The following is a 22,293-nucleotide window of genomic DNA, read 5'->3' as shown; positions in this document are numbered from 1 at the left end:
TGTATTTTTATTATTTTATTTGATTTCTTAATTATTGTAATGTATACTTATTTCTCCATTTATCTTATTATTAATTATTGTCATTGCTATTGCCATATAATATTTTAGCATGCTTGTGACTGTGCTGTGCTGAATGTTCAGCTTTAGAGGGAGTGTGAATGTAAACAAAATGTGAATAAGATGTGACACATAATTAATAATAAAGATATACGAATAATAAAAACAGTGTACTGAAAAATGAAGTGTTACATTAAAAGAAAAAAAATATGATTCATATCTGTTTTTTTATACATTTGATGTGAAATATGAAAGTCCACGTAGCGCTTGTGGAAGATCACCACAATGTAGTGCAACGCGCAAGAGGAGGTTTGTCTCTTGCCGGCTTCCGTACCTTCAGCAGGAAGTTGCCAAAGTTTCATTCATTCATTGTGTGTAGTTCGTGTTTGTAGTTTGTAGCTTCATTTCAAAATGCGCAGAAGAACTGAAGCTCCGGCGTCAAACAGTGAGCCTGTCGGCGCTGACAGAAAGGTAATGCGACGTTACCGGCGGCTCGCCGCTGATAGCTGCTGCACATGTGGCTGCAGAGCTCTGCTGGCTAACATTAGCTCACTGACGGTGTGTTGTTGAAGTTAGTTCAGGTGAAACGCTGTCCTCAAAGTCTGCATGCCGGGGACACATCACTGCTAACGTGACGCAGTAAAGCGACAACGTGTGTCTGTTTAGTACAGGAAGGGGAAGAGCTGAATCCCCTTTAAAAATCCTCGACTTTAAAAAAGTATTTGCTTTTTTTACAGTGTTATTGCCTCTATCTTTAATCACCACCTACTCTAGACAAATCATCAGCAACCATATTTTAATTCGTCATGCCTCCAGGACAATAAAATCACAATTTTTAGCCAGAACTTTGCCTCATAAAGAGAGAGAGGGTCAAATCTGAAATAAAAACTAAAATACACAGTGCTTCTCTGGTTGAACCCTCACTGACTCAGTCACGTGATTGTACCACTGAGTTTGTTTATTACAAATGCAGTTTGTCAAAAGTATATATGAAAATACAGTCTACATGTAGACAAAATAGATCCAGGTGTTTTTTAAACCCCGGCATGCTGAAGTTAATGTGTGAGTTAACATTTCATTTTCCTCTCTGTGTAAACTAGGGTCCGGATCAAAGACTGCACAGCCAGGGTGGAGGCAGAGCGTCTTGCAGATCTGTGCTCACAAACATTGGGAAGTGTTTACTCTTAATCATCATCATCCCTCCTTTCCTCAACTATGCATCGCTGCAGAGAGAAGGACAGATGCTCCTGCCTAAAGGTGCTCTTACATAAGGCTAACAAAGTCATTGCTCTTTTCAGTCTAATTTCATGTGAATCTGCAAAACAAACAAATCTAAATATGTTTTCATGTTTGTCTTGATTAATCTCCAGTGGGAGGTTGGTAATGGGTTGTTTGGTTAATTTTTCAAGTCTTCTGTGAATCCTTATCTTTCTTTCTATTCCCTTTTTTCTTCTGACATCCAGATGGCCAGATTGTCGACGTTGGTTTGGGTCAAAAGATGCATCTTTTGTGTAAAGGACACGGAAGACCAGTTGGTAGATATTCCATGATCTGCCTTGAATGTTTCTTAAAAGTTATGATTTTTATCAGGCACATTGCTCCATGTCTGTGTGGTTTGTTTGTATCTTTAAACTGACCCCACTCTGACCGTGTTTCTCTTTAGTAATACTGGATGCACCAACTGGAATGTCTTCAGACGTATGGTTACATGTCCAAGAGAGTGTGTCCACACTAACAAAGGTGAATCTTATTATGTACCGTTAATATATTCATGTGTTTCACGATGTTCAAACCAGTGGGCTCATATATCCAAGTTGTTTGTTGTCAGGGTCATGCTGGGACAGTGCTTGCAGTGGCTCTGCCACATCCTCTCTGCTCAACAAAGACTCAGTACAGCAGAAAGTCGCGGCTGACAGCCTGCCCCATGTTGTTTGCGTAATGTGACCCAAATGAGGTCACAGGCTTGTTGGGAAAGGGCCTGGATATCTGGACAGCTAAAATTGCATAAGCAGTGACAAAAACAAAGTTACTGCGCACTGTTTACACCTGTATCCATGTCCTGCTTTTCACCGTTACTCAGCCATCATGCATTTTTAAAGTGCTGACGCAGGACAAGGTGGAGGCTGAGTCCTAATTGAGAGCGTCTCGTGTGTCTGTAGAACGTGTTATTTAAAAAAAAACAAAAAAAAAACCTCTAAACCTGTGGTGTCCTTGTTTGTCTCTGTGCTCAGGTCTGCACCTATGACAGAATGGGACTTGGTTTCAGCAAGCGGCTGATGCAGAATGAAACCACAGGAACTGAGAAAGTTTGGGGAATGTCAACAGCTGGACGGTTTGTATGCGACTCATTTTGAGTGCATGTAACATGAAATGTTTTTTTTGCCCCTCATGCTGCTGTACACAAAGTCTACATTGTTAACATAATGGCACAGTTTTGAATCAGTTCTGTATCGGCTAAAGTGTTTTTTTGAATGAGTGGGCTGTTTCACACCTGCAGGGCCATCTGTCTCATTTATCTGTTGTTGCTGATTTAGAGAAATTCATTTGTGGAAATTTTGAATGAGATGTAGGCCAAATGTACTGTTGTGTAGTGTAGTGCAATGCAGTGCGTGGTGCAGCTGAATCTAGGTCTAATACATGCTGACTGTGGAAAGCCAGAATCGACCTTGCATTGTTCAGGTGACACAGGCCTTTTGTTATGTCTGGCTTCTAGCTATAGGAAGAAAATAGTTTGGGACTGTGACAGATGTTTTGTGTAGGAGGAGATACAGCAAGTCATGCATGTCCATTTAACATCCAAGGCTGTTTTTTTTTTCATGTGGATTTTTTCATGTCCAACCCAAATGATGATTCTATCTGCAGCTACAGCTAACTGTTATTTTAATAGCAAGTCATCTAAAATTATATTTCAATGGATCTATTAATTGGTTAGTTAAAAACTGTCAGAAAATATATTTATTATGCCCACTGCAGGAAAAAAATGTTTTCATATTACTTGTTTTGTCCAAAACACAAAGATATTTAGTTTACAGAGATGCAGAACAGAGAAAATGTAAGAACCTGAATCCAGGAAACGTTTGGAATTTTGGCAGTGTTGTTTGGTCCATCACTGAAATATCTCAACAACTGTTTTGCACACACATTCATTATCCCCAGAGAATAAAGCCAACTGACTTTGTTCATTCCTGTAGCATCACCTACAGAGTGTTTACTTATTCTGAATATCTCAACTTATGGTTTCCAGGGGATGAATTCCAATGATTATGTGCTAATGTTCAATTAGGTTATACCTGCAAAACTAATGGCATCCCTGCCTGATGACATCTATTCGTTCTTATATATTGCAATTAAAACCTTAAAGCTCCAAGTGACGTTGTCAGATTGGTTGTTTTGTCAAACCAACAATTTAAACCCCCAAAATATTCAATGTATGATCAAATATTTTAGACCTCAGAAATTAGTTTGACAATTAATTGATTATCGATTTAATAAACTGTCTCCAATTTATTAAATTGATTATGTCAGCACTAGATGTAGCAGATTATGTAGCTGGATAAGCGTCACTATTACACTGTGTCAAGCTAAAACCAAGTACACAGCGCAGTAACTACATCCAGTTTTGTGTTATTTAGCACCATACAGTAATTTATACACTAGGAATCAATATTCTCTTGATAAAGTGGCTGCCTGGAACGTCTCATTAACGTTCCAGGCAGCACAGACTGATGTGTGCACGGACACCTCGTACCTTCCTCTGCTGAACTCACCACAGCCCTGCCCTGTCCTGGCTCACACTGCCTTGGGATTGGGCTGTAATCTTCCTTCCTTTGACACTGTTGTGCATTTGTCGAGCCTTAAATCTCTTAAAGGGATGAGCAGGCGTGGTTCGCTTACGGTCAGCAGTCTAGTTTACCTTGGCATCTGGCCCAGGAAGCGGGCGGCCGCCTTTTTGAGATGCAAGCAATCAATTTCCCAGAATTCAATATCTCAAGGATTTTGATGACTACCTAACCTTAACCCTTGGAGTCTTGTGAAAACTCTTCATTTCGGCGTGGCAGCTCAGGTTTGATTTATTAGCACAACAAACCCGGGACAGCAGATGGCTCTTAGAGAGGAGCTGCTGCATCTCATGTAATGATGATGATGCTGTTGCCTCTGATGATATAAGTTTGCTCGGGATTGTTTTTCCTGCAGGTTGCGATGAAAAGGAGCCAGCAACCCCTCCTGCATGCTGTTGGGTTTCAGCAGTGCTTTTTATTTTGTTGCCATGCCTGGAAAAAGGGTAAAACTAAAAATACTGCTGACCTTAACTTTAATTCAGTTGTTGCCATTCTTATTTTTTGAGGATATCATTTCTAACACATATCATCCTCCCCCTTGAGTTATTCTTGTGTGTTCTTAATGACTCTCCAGTGGGTTCTTAATAACCTGTTAACTAGCAGATTAGATATTAATGAGATTAATGATGGCCTGTCGTATTCATCTTTCATGCTGGGAGTTTTAGTCTCTGCTAGCTGAATAAATAAACCTCCTGGCCCAGTTTACAGCGTGTCCTGGTTTTGTGCGGAGGCAGATGAGTGTTGTTGTCTTCCAGGATGGTAGATGATCTGCACCGACTCCTGCAGGCTGCTGGGATAGCCAAGCCCTTCATCCTGGTGGGCTCTGAGCTCGGTGCGCTCAATGGCAGGTTTTACAGTCACATTCATGATGTGTAAGTATATTTAAAAGATAGCTCTATCATTTTTACACATAAAAGTCAGTTTACAGTGCTTGTCTGTTGAATAATGTCATGTGTAGTCTGAGAAAATAACCCCAATTGGGGTTAGCCCAGGGCTGAGGCTTGGAGTTTGAAAGATGTTACTACCACTACCATTCTACCAGCCAGGTAGACTGAAATAATGTTACGGTATTGGTTGCATTATGGGAAATCTAAGATCCAGGGCTCAACCTATACAAGGGCCCAGAGCCCTGCCTTACTGGCTTCAATTTTGACAGTTTACCTTTTATACATTTTGTAAATGCAACAGAGTTGTCCAAAAAAGAGATCATAATATACGAGAAGCTTATATAGCAACTGACATCAATATGCTACATTGTCAAGTACAAACTAAAACAAAAACGTGCGGCACAGACAACATCAAAACTGGGGGATATTGATAAAATGGGTATTAAACAAGGAATCGTCGTGCTGCAGTATCAGGCACTAATTGAAACATGCAAATCAGAAGCATACTGTACACAGACACACATGAGAAAGCTACTCACACATAAAAAAGGACATAAATCACTTTGGCACAATAAAAACTGTATGCATGCCCACTCCTTGAACGTGCAGGGTTGTGCAGTTTGAACGGAGAACAGAGGTTGACTTAAAGCCCCGTTAGAAGGCAGTAAAGGCAGTTAAAGGATGATGTTGGTGTCTCTATATTTTCCTTGCCGTCAACAAATCCCATAAAAAGAGACCAAAACCAAAAACAGACATTTTCTGACTTCCTTAATCTGTCTGTGGCCCTCAGCCACAGACATTTTTGCTCCCCTTTTAAAGATGTAAACTTCCTAAATATATGCTAAACAGCTGGGAGCTGTAGTTTTTACCAAACATCACTTAAACGTGAATAAATAGCGCACTAGTTATTTTCAGCATCTTAAAGGTGCTCCATGGTATGCCTCCCAAACTTAAAAAAATATTCCAGTGTCCATTCCCATTATCCCCCATAACTCAGTGATCTCAGAGACAACTTAGTGATTCATGTGACAAGCAGTCCATACCAGGGATGAAAGATTTAGTGTTTAATCAGGCATGATGTTGCTGCCATTAAGGGAGAAAATTAAGTAGCGGTGAGTGGATGATACCTTTCCAAATGGAAATATTGCCCCTAGGTCTTCTGTACGTGTGGTCATCTGTCTGTGGGCACAGAGGACAGTGGAGTCTCCAGAAAGACAAACGGGATGACGACATCCGTTTTGCACTCATTACTGCCCAGACCGGGAGGGTAAAGTGGACAAGGAGTCAATGAGTCTTACTTCATCGGAGTGTGTGTGTGTGTGTCCTTTCTGTGTCCTCAGGCAAGTGTCAGACCTGGTGCTGATTGATCCCGTCCCAGAGGACGTTTTTGAGGAGGACCAATGGAAAGAGTACTGGTGAGTTCATAGCTGCTTTCAGGGACGTAGGAAGGACAGAACTGCAGGGAAAAGGGAGGAGAAAAGGAGGAAGGAGCAAGAGTATGAAAAGGGAACAGGAGATAGAGAGAGATGTTGAAGAAGCAGAAACTGGGGAGGGATGTGAAAAAAAGCGCAGCGGAAAAGAAGATTGAGAAAACGAGAGAGGGGCGAGGAAAGGAGCAAAGAGAACGATAAGGAGCTCTGAGGGCCAGAGAGGAGCAGATAAAACGTGAGAGGCAGGAAGAGGAGCAGAAAAAAGGCAAATGTATCAAGAAAAAAAGGGATTAGGATGAGGAGAGTGGAGGCTGAGATATGTTTCATGAATCAAGCTCCAAACTCTTCCCTCATTGGCTTTTACAGTATGGTGCGAATAGTTGATTATCTTTGCTGGGCGGGGCTCATTAGCATGATTAATTAAGGGCCAAAGAAAGTCATTAGCCGACCGCACTCTTTTTAGCGTGAAACAGATGAGGGGAGATCGAGGTTGTGGCAGTGGTCGGGACTGAGTGACAGCAAGTGTAATAACACTGCTTTAATCCTCCAGGCGAGATATATGTCAAGTGGTAGTCATTGTCACAGCATATATCTCATTATGCATTAATTATCATACGGAGGGGGGGCGGGTTGTTATTAATGATAACCGAGAGTGCAGAGAAGGAATGTTCGTAGAAGTGTCAATTATGAAACACTAACACTATTTCACATTGTTTACAAGTAAAGCATGTCATGTGCAGTCTTTAAAAGGTATTTCACTGCAGAAGAGATGATAATTAATCAGTTATATAATTTAGCAAGCCATGCTAAGCTGACAGCCCAGCAGCGATAGCTGCATCATAAACAAATCTCTGGAGTACATCCGTTGTGTTTTTTTTTTTTTTTGCTTCTTACAAGACAGATCAAAAAGCTTTTCTCCCTTAAATCCCATTAGACATTTTTGCTCCCACATAGCAGCATCTATCATTTGAAACGTATCTACGTCTCTGAATAATTACACAAACAATAAAAACACCTGACGGCACCAAGGCTTTTTTTTACAGAATGTATAAGATTTAATACTTTAACAGCAGCTCACATACACAAGACATAAGAAAATACTCATGAATAAGAAATATAGGGGTGCCGGTAAGCTCACCTGGTGGCGTGTGCGTCTTATATACAAAGGCTCAGTCTTTGCTGCAGCGGCCCAGAATTCAAATCTGACCTGTGACCCTTCTGCTGCATGTCATCCCCCGTATCTCTTTCCTCACCTTCCTGTCACTCTTCAGCTATCACTGTCTATTGACTGTCTCTCATTTTAAACAACTTTTTGTGATCATCTTGTGTATGATAAATGATGTTCTAAAAATCTATCTGTGGTTTAGTTGGTTTACTGCTCTAGTAGCTCTCTTTGGAAGTATTAACCTTTCATTTGTATTTGTTTTATATGCCTTTCCACATACTTAAACACAGTAAATGCTGTGTCAGAGAATAAGTGGACATGAAAAGCATAATGAAGATTGAATAATTGATTGATTTTTAGACCTTGACATTTTTGCTTTGACTTAATCGAAATGTGTTTTCCAGCACAATCTGCCATCACTCCTAAAAGGTCTCAAAGTATTTCTACGAATTTAAAACCCTTTTTGTTCATGTACTACATCTTATGATGTCACCTAGAAACACCAACAGGCAGTTGATATACTCTTTGACAGCACAGGCGTATGGTAGAATCAAGTAATCTCAATTTGGGCATGACTCGTGACTTTAGTGCATCTGTAGTTCCGTCCACCAATATGAGCTCGCGGCTTATATAAGCACGAGTCAGGGCTGATAAGAAATGGATCCCTGAAAATGCCCTAATTTGTATGTGACTCAAAGTGGAGCAGCACCATTTATCAGGAGTATGTGTCCAATTATCCACTGATTAATAGGCATTCATTTCACTGAGTACATGACAGTACAGCCACAATCCAATTATTCTGTGGAGACGCAATGGAGAGATGAAATGAACCATAGACTTACATTTACTAAAATAATTTTATCATCTGTGCCTGATTTTTCAGAGGAGTAAAAATAGAAACGGGAATGGGGTATACACAAAAAAGATATAAGATGCTGCATAACTCCACAGCATCCTGGCATTCTTCAACTTGCTTTCCTTATTTATTTATTTTTATTCAGCAAGATTGCATGTAGGTGTGTATTTCTCTCCCTTAGATACAGGTTTATTAGCTGTCAGAGGTCTTACAGTACTTGGTACACAAGATAAGTAATGCAAAAGGGAGCAGGGCTGCACCTGAGCAGGATTGTGGGGAGACCATATCAGCTTTGCACTGGGACCGGAGGATTTACACATCAAAGACCTGCTCATTAACAGAGGCTCACTCCCAAAATTAGTTCCATTACATCCTACAAAACGAATCGCCACCATCTCCTGAGAATGGTATTTCCACATGCCTGTGTGTGTGTGTGTGTGTGTGTGTGTGTGTGTGTGTGTGTATGCATGTGTGTGCGCAGGCATTCGTTTGTGTTGTAAAGAGTCAACTTTCTTATTTGGGATTTTCCTCTGCAGACTTCGCAGCATGTGTCTCATTTCCTGTTGGGCATAGATAATGCTTCCTGATGAAAAAATCAGGCAGTGGGTCTAGCATCAGAGATTAGAAGAAGCCCCAGCGTACGTCTGGACAAATTGCATTCTGGATGAGAGTCATCGGTTTGAGTCACTTGGTGTTGTCAAGTCTTTGTTTCTCCAGCTCAAGCAGCGGGGAGCTTTACATCCCTCCAGCTGAATCCAGACAGGAATATTCATACATTTCAACAAACCTCCTTGTTATGTATGTCCAGCCACTGTTTTGTTTGCTTCTTGTCTCATTCCTGGGATAAAAGGATGCGATGCGAACAGATGTCCAATACACTCATATGTGATTGAAGGATATCTCATTCCAAAGCTATGGCCAGTAATATAATGTTATAGACCGTCAGCCTCAAGAGCATGAGTAAGGTCAGCCACTATTGTTGAGAGTTCTAGTTCAGTTCCCAAGGTGTTGAAGGTCAGGGCTGTGGTCACTGCGTGTGTGGTGGCATTGCTTTGTTAAAAGAGAGAAAAAGGTCTTTCTCAAACTGTCGCCTCAAACTTCAAACCACACATGTTTCTGCCGTGTCCCCACAGCGGGGTATAGTAACAACAACGAGTCATTTGGTGTGTAGGTCAGTTTCACATATTGCAGGGAGAAATAGAAGATAGCAGAAACAGCCGATAGGCTTTGGTTTGTGTGAATCAGCACACCTGTAACACATCTTCAGAGTGAACAACTTATTTACCCTTTGTGCTGCCCTGTGGAAAACCACTGTGGCAGCATAGCTTGTATAAACTGCATTAGAACTTTGGATTCATGGATTAGTGGATAGTGAAGGCAGTCTGCAGGTGTGGGGCAGGTTTGACCTTCTCTCTGGTTTCCTATTTTTTTTATCCTGTAAATAGTTATGAATAGTTATACTAATTATAAATAGTAAATACATCAGAAACAGGTTTGCATTTGCACTGCAGTTTGCAGCGATGCATTTATTGATCTGTTTTTATTGAACCTATTATTTATTGAATTGTTACAAATAAAGAAGAAACAGTAAATCAACCAATCACTAAAAAAATTTGGAAGTGGTTGTGGTTCTAAGGTGATTTCATTTCTTTTAGTCAGATGTACGTGCAGGGAACAACTTGAGCCAGTCTATGAAACAACTGAAACATTTTATTATGTGGAATGAAAAAACAAATACTTCAGTCTAGTACCGTAAAGCAAAGTAAAATTTGCAGGACACAGAGTAATTCATTGAGAAATATAATCAACCAATTTTTTGAGTTCTACTTAAGGGATCAAGCCCAAACCATGAGTAACACATGTCAACACTCTTCTGGCCATATAATGAGATTCCAGTTGCCATCAAAGGAATTACACTGATAATTCTTTCATCCTGTGTTTAAAAGAATGAATTTAGATGTGACACATACACACACGTTCACATGCGTGTGTGTGTGTGTGTCCTGTCTTTCTGCAGACGAGTGTGTGGCGTAGAAAACTAATTTACCCCATGGGGAATATATTTGCTCAGAGAGCAGAAACAGTGGGGGAATGCTCTCGTCTAATGGGATGGTCCTTATAATTTAATGAATGCTGATTGATTGGCAAACTCTCCGTTTTAATGTACCGTTACTGTGTTTAGAGCAACTCAGTCCTTGCAGGAGTACCACTTGAAAGTCTCCTCATCCCTTTCCTCTGCGTCTTTGCCCCTTTAAGTGTTAGTCATCAGTTGTTGTTTATTTTTTTAACATTGTTCACAAGCTTGTATCTCTAACCTTTAGGTCACCACTACATGTCTGCGTATGTCTGCATGCATACACGATGCATGGAAATGGCTTGATGAGTGTCTCAGTGTGGGCCTAACAGCTGTGGCTGCGGGTCTGGACGGGAGCCTGATTGAGTTACGTGTCCCAAAATGAAAAGGACACTTTCTGTCCCATTCATCATCCCTCCTGTCATTAATATGCTCAGCAAACACACACACACACGGCCGTAATCACATAAACCTTTCCACACGTACATACTGTATGCACACACACCAGCAGTTAACACACACAGCTTGCTGCAGTGTGAAGCCGATAGACGTGTTTTCTGCGGCTCACCTGGAGCCTGCTCTGTATGACAGGCAGCGTATGAGTGTCACTTTGACTGACGACCGTTCAGCCTCACAACTGCTGCATTGGGTTTGATTTATAAGCCAGGCAGGGTTTAATATAAGGACCAAGAAGAGTGTTTCTATCATTCCTCCTCGCACTTTGTTAGTGGAGAGATTTACAGGCATAACAGAATCTTCTCTTCTCTTCTGAAATGTTCCATTTAGATTACATTGATATAACAATTTAATATTAAGATCCTGTTAATTTAACAAGTGGCATTATATAATCTCTTTAGCCTGCTCTCTGTCTCTTCATTGGCAAACAGTAGCAGCCAGCGATGACATATCTAAACCCCCCCCACCACCACCATGAGCTGCGTTCAATAACCCACTGGAGCACAGCCCTGCTCTAAAACCCCTCCAGGGATGCTCGGCTGAGATTGGCAGCAATCACCCGGCCATGGGCCGATGGATAGATAGAGGGAGAGAAATGGGAAGATAAAGAAATGAAGGAGGAGAGAGAAACTGCAAAAGTTGGGACATTTGGAAATAAAAATGAAGCAGCAGGAGGAAGTGCAGCCTGGCAAAAGTGGGAAGCAGGGACTATCGATCGACTCATAAAAATGGGGAGAAAAAACAACATAAATCTGTAAAGTAGTTCATCTCTGTGAACTTGTGCAGACAAAATGAGAAGCATAAAGAGTTTGGGTGTCAAATGTCAAGCACGTTTGAATAGAGAATACATTAGAAATAAAGGACATGTATATGTTCTAGTATTTTTTTGTGCAGTGATTAATTGGCTTCAGTAAAAGGAAAAAACACTTTAGAACACAAATTCCACATGCATGCTTGACCATGCAGGCCCCAGCAGTGTGCAGTTATTCTTTACGCTTCACAATGTGGTTCTGTAATGGCTTCCACCAATCGGCCTCCTCCCTCAATCCTCTCCTGACTCAGCTGCACCCCTCCCCACTCCCCTGATCCTCCTCATCCAGAGACTCCCAGACGAGCCAGGAATGCCAATTAATTGTAATTAGAACCACTGTAAGCATAACTGTTGCTGTTACGTGCCACTAATGAAGCAGGGCTGCTCCGGCCCCTGTGTGTTTACCCCAGTGTAATCTATAGTATTGATGCAGGGAGGAGGGCTGAGAGCAGACAGGGGATCCTCGAATCAGCCTGATGTCGGGCTGTGATGCAAGAGTGACACCTTGTGTTCATGCTAGGTATTACACCTTTATATTTCACTCGTCTTCTACTGTATTTGGCCAGGTAAAAGGTTATTCTCAGAGGTCAGGGGTTTTCTCTGACACAAATCTACAACAGACAAAATACAGTATGATTTGTCTCAATTTGACAGTACTCAAAGTAGCCAGGTTCAAGACCTCTGAATTGCTGCCCACCTCTCAGATTTGTTTGGCCATTCAAATAGAGAACAAATGAAGTGAAACAAAATGGGAATTAGTACTAGAATACATTCTTGAGTATTTAAAGATGTCTTCTAGACTCAAAAGCATAATCAGCAATCAGATTATTAAACAGAACGTAACCAGAATGTGTTTGCCTTATCAATGAACAGCAGTGTTTCACTTTTTTTACTATGCTTAGCCAACCAAATCTATTTATCCTCGTTGGCATACAGTATGAAGTAATTAATGATCCCCATGGGGAAACCCGGTGTTATGACCACAAAACTATAAAAACAAAAAATAAAAACAGACTAAAATATTTATGGTATCCAAACAAATGCAGCTGATAATCTGTGCATTGAATTGTATGCATATTTCTCATCTTTTTTTGTGCTTGCAATGCGCTCAATGTGTTACCATACAGTACGGTCTGTGCTGCAAAGCACATTACTATAAAACTGCTTGTGTGTGAACAGTATGGTGCTTCATACTGCACAATACAGGAGCATGATACTTCACACCAATAACTCAGGTGTAGGCCTAAGGGTAGTGTTAATTGCTTGGCTGTATGTGTGTTTCATGAAGCCAAGCCAATTTATTTATATAGCCCAGAATCACAAATCACAATTTGCCTCTGGGGGCTTTAAAGGTCAGATGAATATGTAAAGTTTTATCTGAGTTGCAACATTGTGTTTTACTGTGTCACAGATGAAACCGGCATTAAAATAAAAAAATTAAAAAATGTAAGGATTTGACTCTCCCAAAGGTTTGATTTGAAAAGTTTTAACGGAGTACTGAAAACTAGAACGGTGTTTACGTTCATGACGGACTGACTTTTTTGTATACTAAAGTGTTTGTCAGTATATTAGCTACAGGCTCTGAATTTGCACAGCACTCAGCGCCATACAAAAATAATGACATTGATTCCGGCACTGCAATAAAGTGTTTGCTTTTTCAAGAACCTAATACCTGGACTTCTTCTCCAGGTTCCAGGCTGTAAACTCCTACAGTTGAAAAGGCCTAGCAGAGAGCTGAAGTCCTGAGGTTTGCTTTCAGCACCCCTTATAGCAGCAAACAAAGAAATATTATTTGTTATGAGCGTGCCTACTCGGAAGTTCCTGTTTCACTCATTATAGTGACTGCGTCACATTAACACATCTGTTTTTAGTGTAGTTTAGTTTAGGGCATCAAATCACACACAAATACAAAAATGTCAAGCATAACACAAAGACTTATTTCCATTGTAGTCCTTGATGTAAGAACAGCAACAATAGATAACATCATACTAGCACCAAACCAATACAATCATCCATAAAATCACTCAAAATATATAGTACTTCAAGCATGGCATTTTGTGCACTAACTGCCTTAGGGTGTTGTTAATTGGTCTATTGAGTCTGCTTCAGAAAGGTCACTGATAGATTGTCATATAGTTTTTCACATTTTTTAAATGCTACTGTTTTGTCTTGATGTCAACACTGTTTACCACTTAAACCCATTTTTTCTGTGTAAAACCATGTGAGACTGCAGATCTAGACTGAATCTTGACTCGAGTCAAGTCATTAACACTTAACGAGTCATTAAAGATTTAGAATTCTTCAGAATATGGTCAAACTGTCCCGACTGCCTGAGAGTTAGAGGCCCCACTGCGTACATGTCACCATCCATATGCCATCGTCTGCCGATGGTCTCAGGAAGTCTTTGCACTAACCAGTTTTTAAAAAAAAAAGTTCTTTCAGCGTAATAGTTAGTTGAGCCTCATGTAATAGTCCGTGTTTAAATGTTCTCTGCTCATTGTAATAGTTGGCAGAAGCTTGTGTAATAGTTCGTGTTTTGTGTGTGAGCAGGCTCTCAGGTAACAGAGGCCCTGCATATGAAATGAGATGGTAATGAGGAAGAGGAGGAGGGGAGTCTTATCACTACAGGGCCAAATTCCGACAGTGAATTGCGCAGTTGTAACAAAAGTAACAGAGCGTCCATTCAGCCTGCACTAATCCAGATGGGAAAGTCAAACAGCAGAAAGTCCACGGCACAAACTCATTTCATCACTTTATTAATTTAGATATTGCCTCCTCGCTCCTGTGGGGAGGAAAAAAAAAAGAGCCCCTCTGAAATGACCAACATCGGTGAGGCGTTTTGCTCTACATGGTTCCCCCACTTCGTCTCCTCCCGTGTTTAATTCATCCCGCCAATCTTGGCTGTCTTTACCCACTAAATTTCCCTTTGACACGCATGCCTTGCTTCGCATAATCCTCACTCCGGGGCAGAATTAAAAATGGAAAAAAGAGGAGGGAATAGGACAGGTGGCTGGAGAATCCTTGAAATAATGTTCAATGCCAGACCCAGGAACGATTTGACCAGATTCGAACTAGGGGGCTGATAGGGAGAGAGGGTTTTTTTCCCCTTTATTTTTGGAATCAAGGGGTAAGAAAAGGGTGACAGGTGGAAAATGTGCAGAGACTGAGAAGTCCCTTAAGAGCTAGGTCGAAGAGTCAGTTCTAAATTGTGGTGCCAGAATGACTTCGGGGGAAAACTGTGGCAAGGAAGATGAAAATGTCAAAATGTCACTCTCCAGAGGTCTGATTTGAAAAGTTTTTTCCATCTAGTCAAAACAGAAAATTAGAGCAGTCGACTTGTTTCTTTCCCTCCTTTTGCCTGTATCTATTATTGACCTGCAGGGACCGTCTCTTTTGCAATGAATATGGTAGATATGTTATCTTTACACTGCTATTTGTAGCAGTTGAATAGCCATTCTCCACTGTGTACATCAGCTTTATCTGACCAATCAGTGCTGGCGTGCTTTGCTGGAGCAGAGCTTGATATTTCAAGCTACAGTTCTTTGGATAGCAGCATGTCATATCAACAACAGGTGAAATAGGTTATTTTACACATGAAAAGTGCATGTTTATGATGTAGGCTCGATACGATCAGTATGTTGGCAGCGAAGCAGCGCTGACAGCTGTCTGTTGTACAGTAGATGCAGAATGCTGTAACATGCAATGCTGGCTTGTGCTGTAATGTAAGATATCCTTATAACTCATGTATTGATACGTTTCAGTGTTTAAATGATGAGTCAATCAATTGTTTAAGACATTCATCAAGTGACATCTTTGTCAGGCTGCTAAATGCTCAGTGCTAACACTTAATTAGCATTAAAACCAACACCACCGCAACATCCACAGTTCAAATCCAGGCTGAGGGACCTTGGTTGTCCCCCTCTCTCCCCACGTTTCCTGTATTTATCTGTACTGCTGCTGTCAAATGAAGCCAAAAATTCATCAAAAATATGAAAAAGCAGAAAAAACACCATAATTAATATAATGAACTTAAACTTGGATGTCTGTACCAAATTTTATGGCAATCAATCCAAAAGCTGTTGAGATGTTTTACCAAAAAATACAAATGTCCATGTTATGGTGGCATTAATGGAAAAAAATCTGGGGATCGCTAAAGTCATGTGGATTTATTGGACACCATGACATTTTCTGTCAATCCATTCAATAGAAGTTGAAATGTTTCAGACGAGACAAAAATGATGGTTGATTGACAGATCCATCAATGGAGCAGGATTCTAAAAAAAAGCCAAATAATGGCTACATCTAGCTTCTTAAATGTGCGGATGTGCCTGTTCTCTATGATTAGAAATTAAATCTTATGGGCTTTGTTCTTGTTAAATTTACAAAACTAAAACCTTGGGCTCTGGAAAAGCTATATGGACATTTTTCACTTTATTATCATTTTATGGATTGGATCAGTTTGTTGTTAAAATAATCAACATATTAATCAGTACTGAAAACAAGCATTAGTTGCATCCCTACTAAGTGAACCTCAATATCATAGTTGTTTATCAGGTCTTGAAGTTTGCTGCAGGGCTGAACACAGCAGAGAGAAAGCGATAGGACACAGGGGCACAGTGCTACATGTCTGGCCAAGATCAGAAATAAGACGAAGACAGGGACGAGTGTTTCCTGGTGCTGCTGTTGGCTGCGTGTAGGAGCAGCCTGCGTGGTGCGGCGATGGCGGCAGCAGGCGCACGGCACTATTGATTGGGCTCCACAGGCTGAGACCAGCCAATTCAGAGCACCAGTGAGCCGAGACCGATTGGGCCTCCTGAGTTACAAAATCCCACAGCTCTTCTTCTCTCATCTGCCAAAAAAAGTGTATTTCTCATTCCCCAGGCAAATGTTTTCCAAGAGAAACTTTGAGTTTTTGGGTTGGAAAAAGAACGGAGGAAGGCAAATATTATGCAGGCCTTCGCTTGAGTCACCGTTACTGTGATCATGAAATCAACCTTGTTGTTGTAATGGAGCCATTTACAACATTAGCATGTTGCTGAGCAACACAAATGAAGACTAACTTAATCATTTACAGCTGCCTTTGTGTTTGAAGGTTTATGTGACTATTTAATGGAGCACTAATCTTTTTTTTTTTTTTTAGATGAACAACTAAAAGGAATCCTTGGTAGTGATGAAGTTAAAGAGTATTATCGCCCAATTCTGTACTCTCCCGTAGCTCTTTGGTTCCTTTCAGCATCTTTTAACACATTGTTTTGAATTTTACAGCCCACAAACTCTTAAGCTTTGCTTCCAAAAGTATTAGGTAGCTGTTTTCATTGCGAAATCCCTGAAATTACATATTCATATTCTCTATTGAGGGTCTGATTAATGCAAAAAGGAGCTAATAGCTACAGTAACTTTAATTTTTTAGATGGTCAGAAACTTGACTACAACTGAATGGTTACTCCTTGATGTGTAAGTAGGCAATTATTTGCTAATACTTTATCTGAAATGCTACAATGTCAGTGGTGTGTTTTGGCTCTTTCTGCTGCCTACAAGTGGCCAAAAGTCAATTACTGCAGCTTTAAAAAACACTGAATGAAATGTTAAACTGTTAGACTTGTATATTTTGTCTCCTGCTAAAGTTTTATGGTTGTGAATGTTTGTGTGTTCAGGTATGGTAAGCTGTTGCCCTCACTCCAAGCCAAGCAGTTTTCAGCAGCTACAGGGCTGAGCCGCATGCTGATTATCCTCGGGGCAATTGAACCGACTATTAAAGGCGAAAATGTCTCAGAGGAGGTCATCCAGCGACAGGTCAGGCTAATACACACACACACACACACACACACAATAATGATGCATTCATGCAAAGGTTGTGGCATTGATTGCTCAAAAAAAAAAAAAGCTGCAGATTTTTTATTTTTTTAAATGTTTTAAATGTGTTCCTTCAGCAGCTGATGCAGCAAGCCAGGAGTGATTTAGAGGTCATTTAGGGATAAATATAAGAATGATCAGGGCATAAAGGTGCGATCTTACCATAGGTTCATAGGTTTAGAGGTTTATATAGTGTGAAGATATGACTTTGGCTCTGTTCCGCTGCTCAGACAATTTCTGGGCTTTTGTCGAGCTAATTAGAATAATGGAGGAAAAAAAGGTGATATGTTTCAGGCATTTCAAATGCACTCCTCCCATCTTTCCTGGACAGCCACAGGATGGTGCTAGTGCGAGAATAATCACGTCTTGTCCTCAGCACAGATACGAGTGCATGATGACTGCAGGAGCGTTTGTCTTCATATCGCCAGAGAGCGTGAATTTGGCATGATATGACAACCAGACATCATTTTAAAATGAATGAAAATTGAACCCTTTCCTAAAGCTGACACGATGCTGCAATTGCACTGTATCTCCTGATGTCTGCTTTATTGTAAAGTCAGCCTTTTGACAGGTCATACAGTTTGTGAGGAAAAGGCTGTTAATATAAACTACAAGCTTTTTGCTGCGTAGTGCAGATGAAGTTTTTCTATAGGGGGGGAGTTGTTTTTTTTTTGTACTTGTCCATATTCAGATCTGCTGTGGATCTGTATACACACACACACACACACACACACACACACACACACTGGTGACACTGCCTGTCATAAAGTCCTGTAGTCATTTTTTACTTGCTATGGAAAACATCTTAGGCAGAGGACGAGTAGTAATGGATTCCGGTGATGAACAACAACCAATATCACTGGTAACATGAGACAATACTCTCTATGGACTGACATCTTATTATAGCAGGGAAACAAACACTCATGTTGGGTGCATTAGAGACGCAGAGAAGGAGAGATTATTGCAGGGAAGCTCATTTAGTAGCTGGTTATTGCATTTAAACCACACAGTCCTAGTTCAGATTCTTCCGTTTTTTTTCTTTGGAGAAACAACTTACACTTTAGTGGCCCCTCCGTGAACACTCAGTGACATTTCTAACATCCGTTCAGCATTAATTTTATTCTGCAGCCGCCTGTATGATGCGATGAGATGACTCCTGCGTCGGGATGAATGCGAACAGTTCGTTAAGGCTCCTTGTTCTCTGCTGCCAGCCACCCACGATTTGATGGCAGTAGTGATGAGGGACCTATTTCAGCTTTTCAAGTATTACAGTTGTTGCCAAGGAGATAAGGACATCATTGTGCTTGAATTCTCCAAGGACAGAGAAAGGTTTTGTAGACAGGCTAGTGAAGGTTATAACGTGCACACACACACATTCACAAGCTCGTCGGACTCAATAGAGCATGCAGTCCATTTCTCAAGGGCATGTTCTGTAACCACTGCTTAATTGAACTGGAGCAGAATTGTTTGCTGCTATGTTAACGCCACCAAAGCTATCTGGTCTCATCACACGTGGGTGATAGAGACAGTTAAAGGGGAAATCTGCTCAGTTCGAGAATTCACATCTGTTCTGGTGCTGTGCTGAACTTTCCCCGCACTGATCAAAGAGCCAAGACTGAGATTTACAATGTCAACATATCAGTATTCTGCCTGGAGCTGCTTCATTCAATGAGCTGGACACTGACTTCTCTGCATTCAAATTGGTTTACTATAGCAAAGGTTGTAGTTCATTTTCCCATCCTATTCAAATCATCTTGGAAATGTACATTTTAGATGGAACTAAGAAGTTATTAATACATCTCTCTCAGCGTTGGAGGATTCAATCAGAGTGTGATCCTGCTGCACAGTAAGTGCAGGCTGTTCTAAATGTGCTGCATACACAGAGCTGTTTATATCTTATGTCTGTGTAATCCTGGATCGCGCTGCAGGGGTCTGGGGTAGCTGGAAACAAACAAAAAGTGCCAAACAAAACAGAGCTATGTTTTGTTTTTAGTTTCAGTGTTCATAAAATCAGTATGTGGTGACGTGCGATGGGAGTTGTGTGAAGTTAAGGGTAACATACTGCAACTGTGGCAATAGCTTACTTAACATGCCTGCCAATACACTTACTAAACACTTTTTTTTTCCTTTGGAACTGCTGAAATTACAAACCAAACCTGAAAACATGTGTTATGAAACACGCTTGGCATCCTGAGCAATATGTCACATTTAACTCAAGCAGACCTCAGAGGTCTATTTGTGCTCAGTAAATTTAGAATGTTTTCACCGAGTCCCAGAGGAGGACTAAGTGTGGCAGTGTGTCCTGGATCAGGTTGATTTTATGTTCTGATGTTTGACTTTTGACGCTTTTCCTGAAAATGTCTACCCATCGCATCCCAGTCTGTTTGATATGACAGATGAACGTAGATTACAGTACATGTCTACATACAAGACACATTTCAGTGTTTGTTCAGTGCTTACCGTCATCGTATGTAAAGTCTATGCCTGACACGTGCATGCTTTCCTTTTGTTTTCCCGTGCCTCATCCTGTGACTGATTCATTTTCTCTCTCTCTGACTCTTATAGAAATACTTACTAAGTAACCCGGCCCACCAGAGCAGTGCTGTGGACGAGCATTACTTTTTCAATGAAAGTGCGGCACAAGTAAGGTATGGCGAACACATACAGTAGTAATCCTTTTTTTTTTCATTATTCTCTGGATAGCTCTGCTTTTTGTATGTGAAAGTCAAAATAAACAGAAAATAAGTGTTTCCTTTTTTATTTTAAAGGGACATCACAAAGTTTAAGCCCCTCTCCAGCAGGACGTCTGTGAGCGTGATCACCGGGGATTCTTTTGACGAGGAAATACCAGAACACCTAAACCAGGTGAGAATGTAACTCCACTAACACTAGTACAGCGACAGGACAATACTGTAGTAATGGTTGTGTATAACTCATCAGTGAATCATCTTTTTCTTGCACCAGATGGTAGCTAAGCTTCAAAAGAAGTTTCTGAAGGAGTCCTACCCATCAGCCAATCACATTCACATAAAAGGAGCAGACCGGCGAATGATCTACAAGAAGCCATCTGCCATCAGCCAGCACCTGAGGAAGCTAGTCAACCGACGACAAGCCAAACAGCAGAGCGAGTGACCCATGGCCAACATGTAACAATACCCCAGACATGGGCAGGGTAATCTTTGAATATGTTTTAAATATTCAATAAAATATTCAAGTTATCTTTTTACCTCTCCCTGCAGCAATCTGTAGAGATTGTGTACATGTCTTGCAAGGTTCATCAAGAAGTCAATTTTTGAACAGATTTTTCGCACTGCTCTGCTTCATTCGAAGCATTTTAATTGAAAATAACTGGAGGGTATTCAGTTTGATGAAATATTTGCTGTCTTTAAGATTCAGAAAATCTTATCTTTCAAGTTGTTATTTCAGTCTCTTTACCTGATTGGCCGGCGCTAAAAATTAATACAGTACTCCTTATCAATGTAAAGGCCACACACATGTCATTGCTCAACCTTTTTATCTCCGTCAGTCCTGTCTTAATATTCTCCCATGTTATAGCCACAGGAAATGGTACACTGGCTTCCTCTGACTCTGTCGCATCAGCTTCAGTCATTCGTCACCTGCATATAATTAAGTTACATCACAACCAGGCACAGACGTCTATTTTTGGACATGCACTGATTTGATTTGTTTTATAATTTGCAAACAGACGAGTCTAGCCTGCAAAGCTTTTTGTGAATAACATCTTTATGTACTTTTGCATCTATTTTGAACTGTATTGTGCTTATTTATGTTATGTTTACAGTCATGTGAAAGAAAGACCACACAGCATTGGTTTATCCTGAGGATTTAAGTTTAATTATGACACCACATCAAAATAAAAATTTCCAACAGATCTGGAATTTAATTCCATCCATATACATGCATAGCAACAACGTTTTAAGAAACATTTTCTCCCATAATCAGGACATTGGAATGATCATTTTACATCAGTATCCCCACTGACCTCCCACCCATCTTGTTCGTCAGCAATAAACTTAATTCTTGTACAACTTCTTTTTTTTCCCGATGGGGTTACAAATAATTATATGCACAGTCCCCATTTCATAATACTGCTTTCAGTAATGTTCCCTAATTTACAAAGTATTGCATTGAGAGCAAATTTCAAAAAGGGAGACCAAAGTGTATCATCAAACAGAAATACGAGTACTATACAAGAATGCTGCCATCCTCATGAAAACATCCACATCTGAGTTGAAGAAAAGAGACAGGGACAAACAGCCACATATGTATGCAAAGCCATATGTATATGCCAAAATGTGAGATGCAGGGTTGTGCCTGGTTATCACCCCCAAATGGTGATTTATAAAGGCAAACAAGTCATTAGTAGCAATCTGCAAGTGACATTTTGGACATATACAGAAACTGGTACAGCAAATAAGAATACACAAGTGCCTCAGTAGCTATTTTTGTGTCTAAAATGCATCTCATTTTTGTATTGTCTATTGTTTCATTGAGCCTACATTACAGTGTAAACAATATGTGTGCTACACAAGAATGACTATACAATAACATTACAAACAACTCTGATATAAATTTCATTTTGAATTTAAATTAAGATCACTACTCCTATTAATACTGATTGTAAAATAAATTAATGTGAAAGTGGCACCAATATTATTCTTGATTCAGTTTTCTTTTCTTTTTCTTTTTTAACCAATGGTTTTTGCATTTTTAAGTCTTTAAACGATGAAAGAAGAAGCTTCTCTTGATTGTCCACAAGCAGCGTTTAGCACTGCGTGATGCACTATTCCAGACACAACAGTGTACCAAAACAAAGGAGAAAAAGGGGTAAAAGTCGGGGGGGA

At 40.4% G+C, this 22,293-nt stretch overlaps 1 protein-coding gene across 1 annotated transcript; it reads left to right on the top strand.

The window, feature by feature from the left end:
• The first annotated feature begins 351 nt into the window (after positions 1 to 351).
• si:dkey-122a22.2 (hypothetical protein) lies at positions 352 to 21,320 on the top strand. Its single transcript, XM_010740087.3, has 11 exons — positions 352 to 528; positions 1,158 to 1,314; positions 1,521 to 1,592; positions 1,721 to 1,797; positions 2,289 to 2,389; positions 4,652 to 4,768; positions 6,124 to 6,198; positions 17,230 to 17,368; positions 19,994 to 20,076; positions 20,197 to 20,293; positions 20,393 to 21,320. Exons 1-11 carry the CDS (start codon positions 469 to 471, stop codon positions 20,558 to 20,560), a joined length of 1,146 nt encoding a protein of 381 aa, XP_010738389.1. The 5' UTR covers positions 352 to 468; the 3' UTR covers positions 20,561 to 21,320.
• The last annotated feature ends 973 nt before the right edge of the window (positions 21,321 to 22,293 follow it).

This window comes from Larimichthys crocea, chromosome XIII (genome assembly GCF_000972845.2).
Source record: "Larimichthys crocea isolate SSNF chromosome XIII, L_crocea_2.0, whole genome shotgun sequence".
NCBI classification, from domain to species: Eukaryota; Metazoa; Chordata; class Actinopteri; family Sciaenidae; genus Larimichthys; species Larimichthys crocea.
This window is presented reverse-complemented; position numbering and strand designations above follow the sequence as displayed.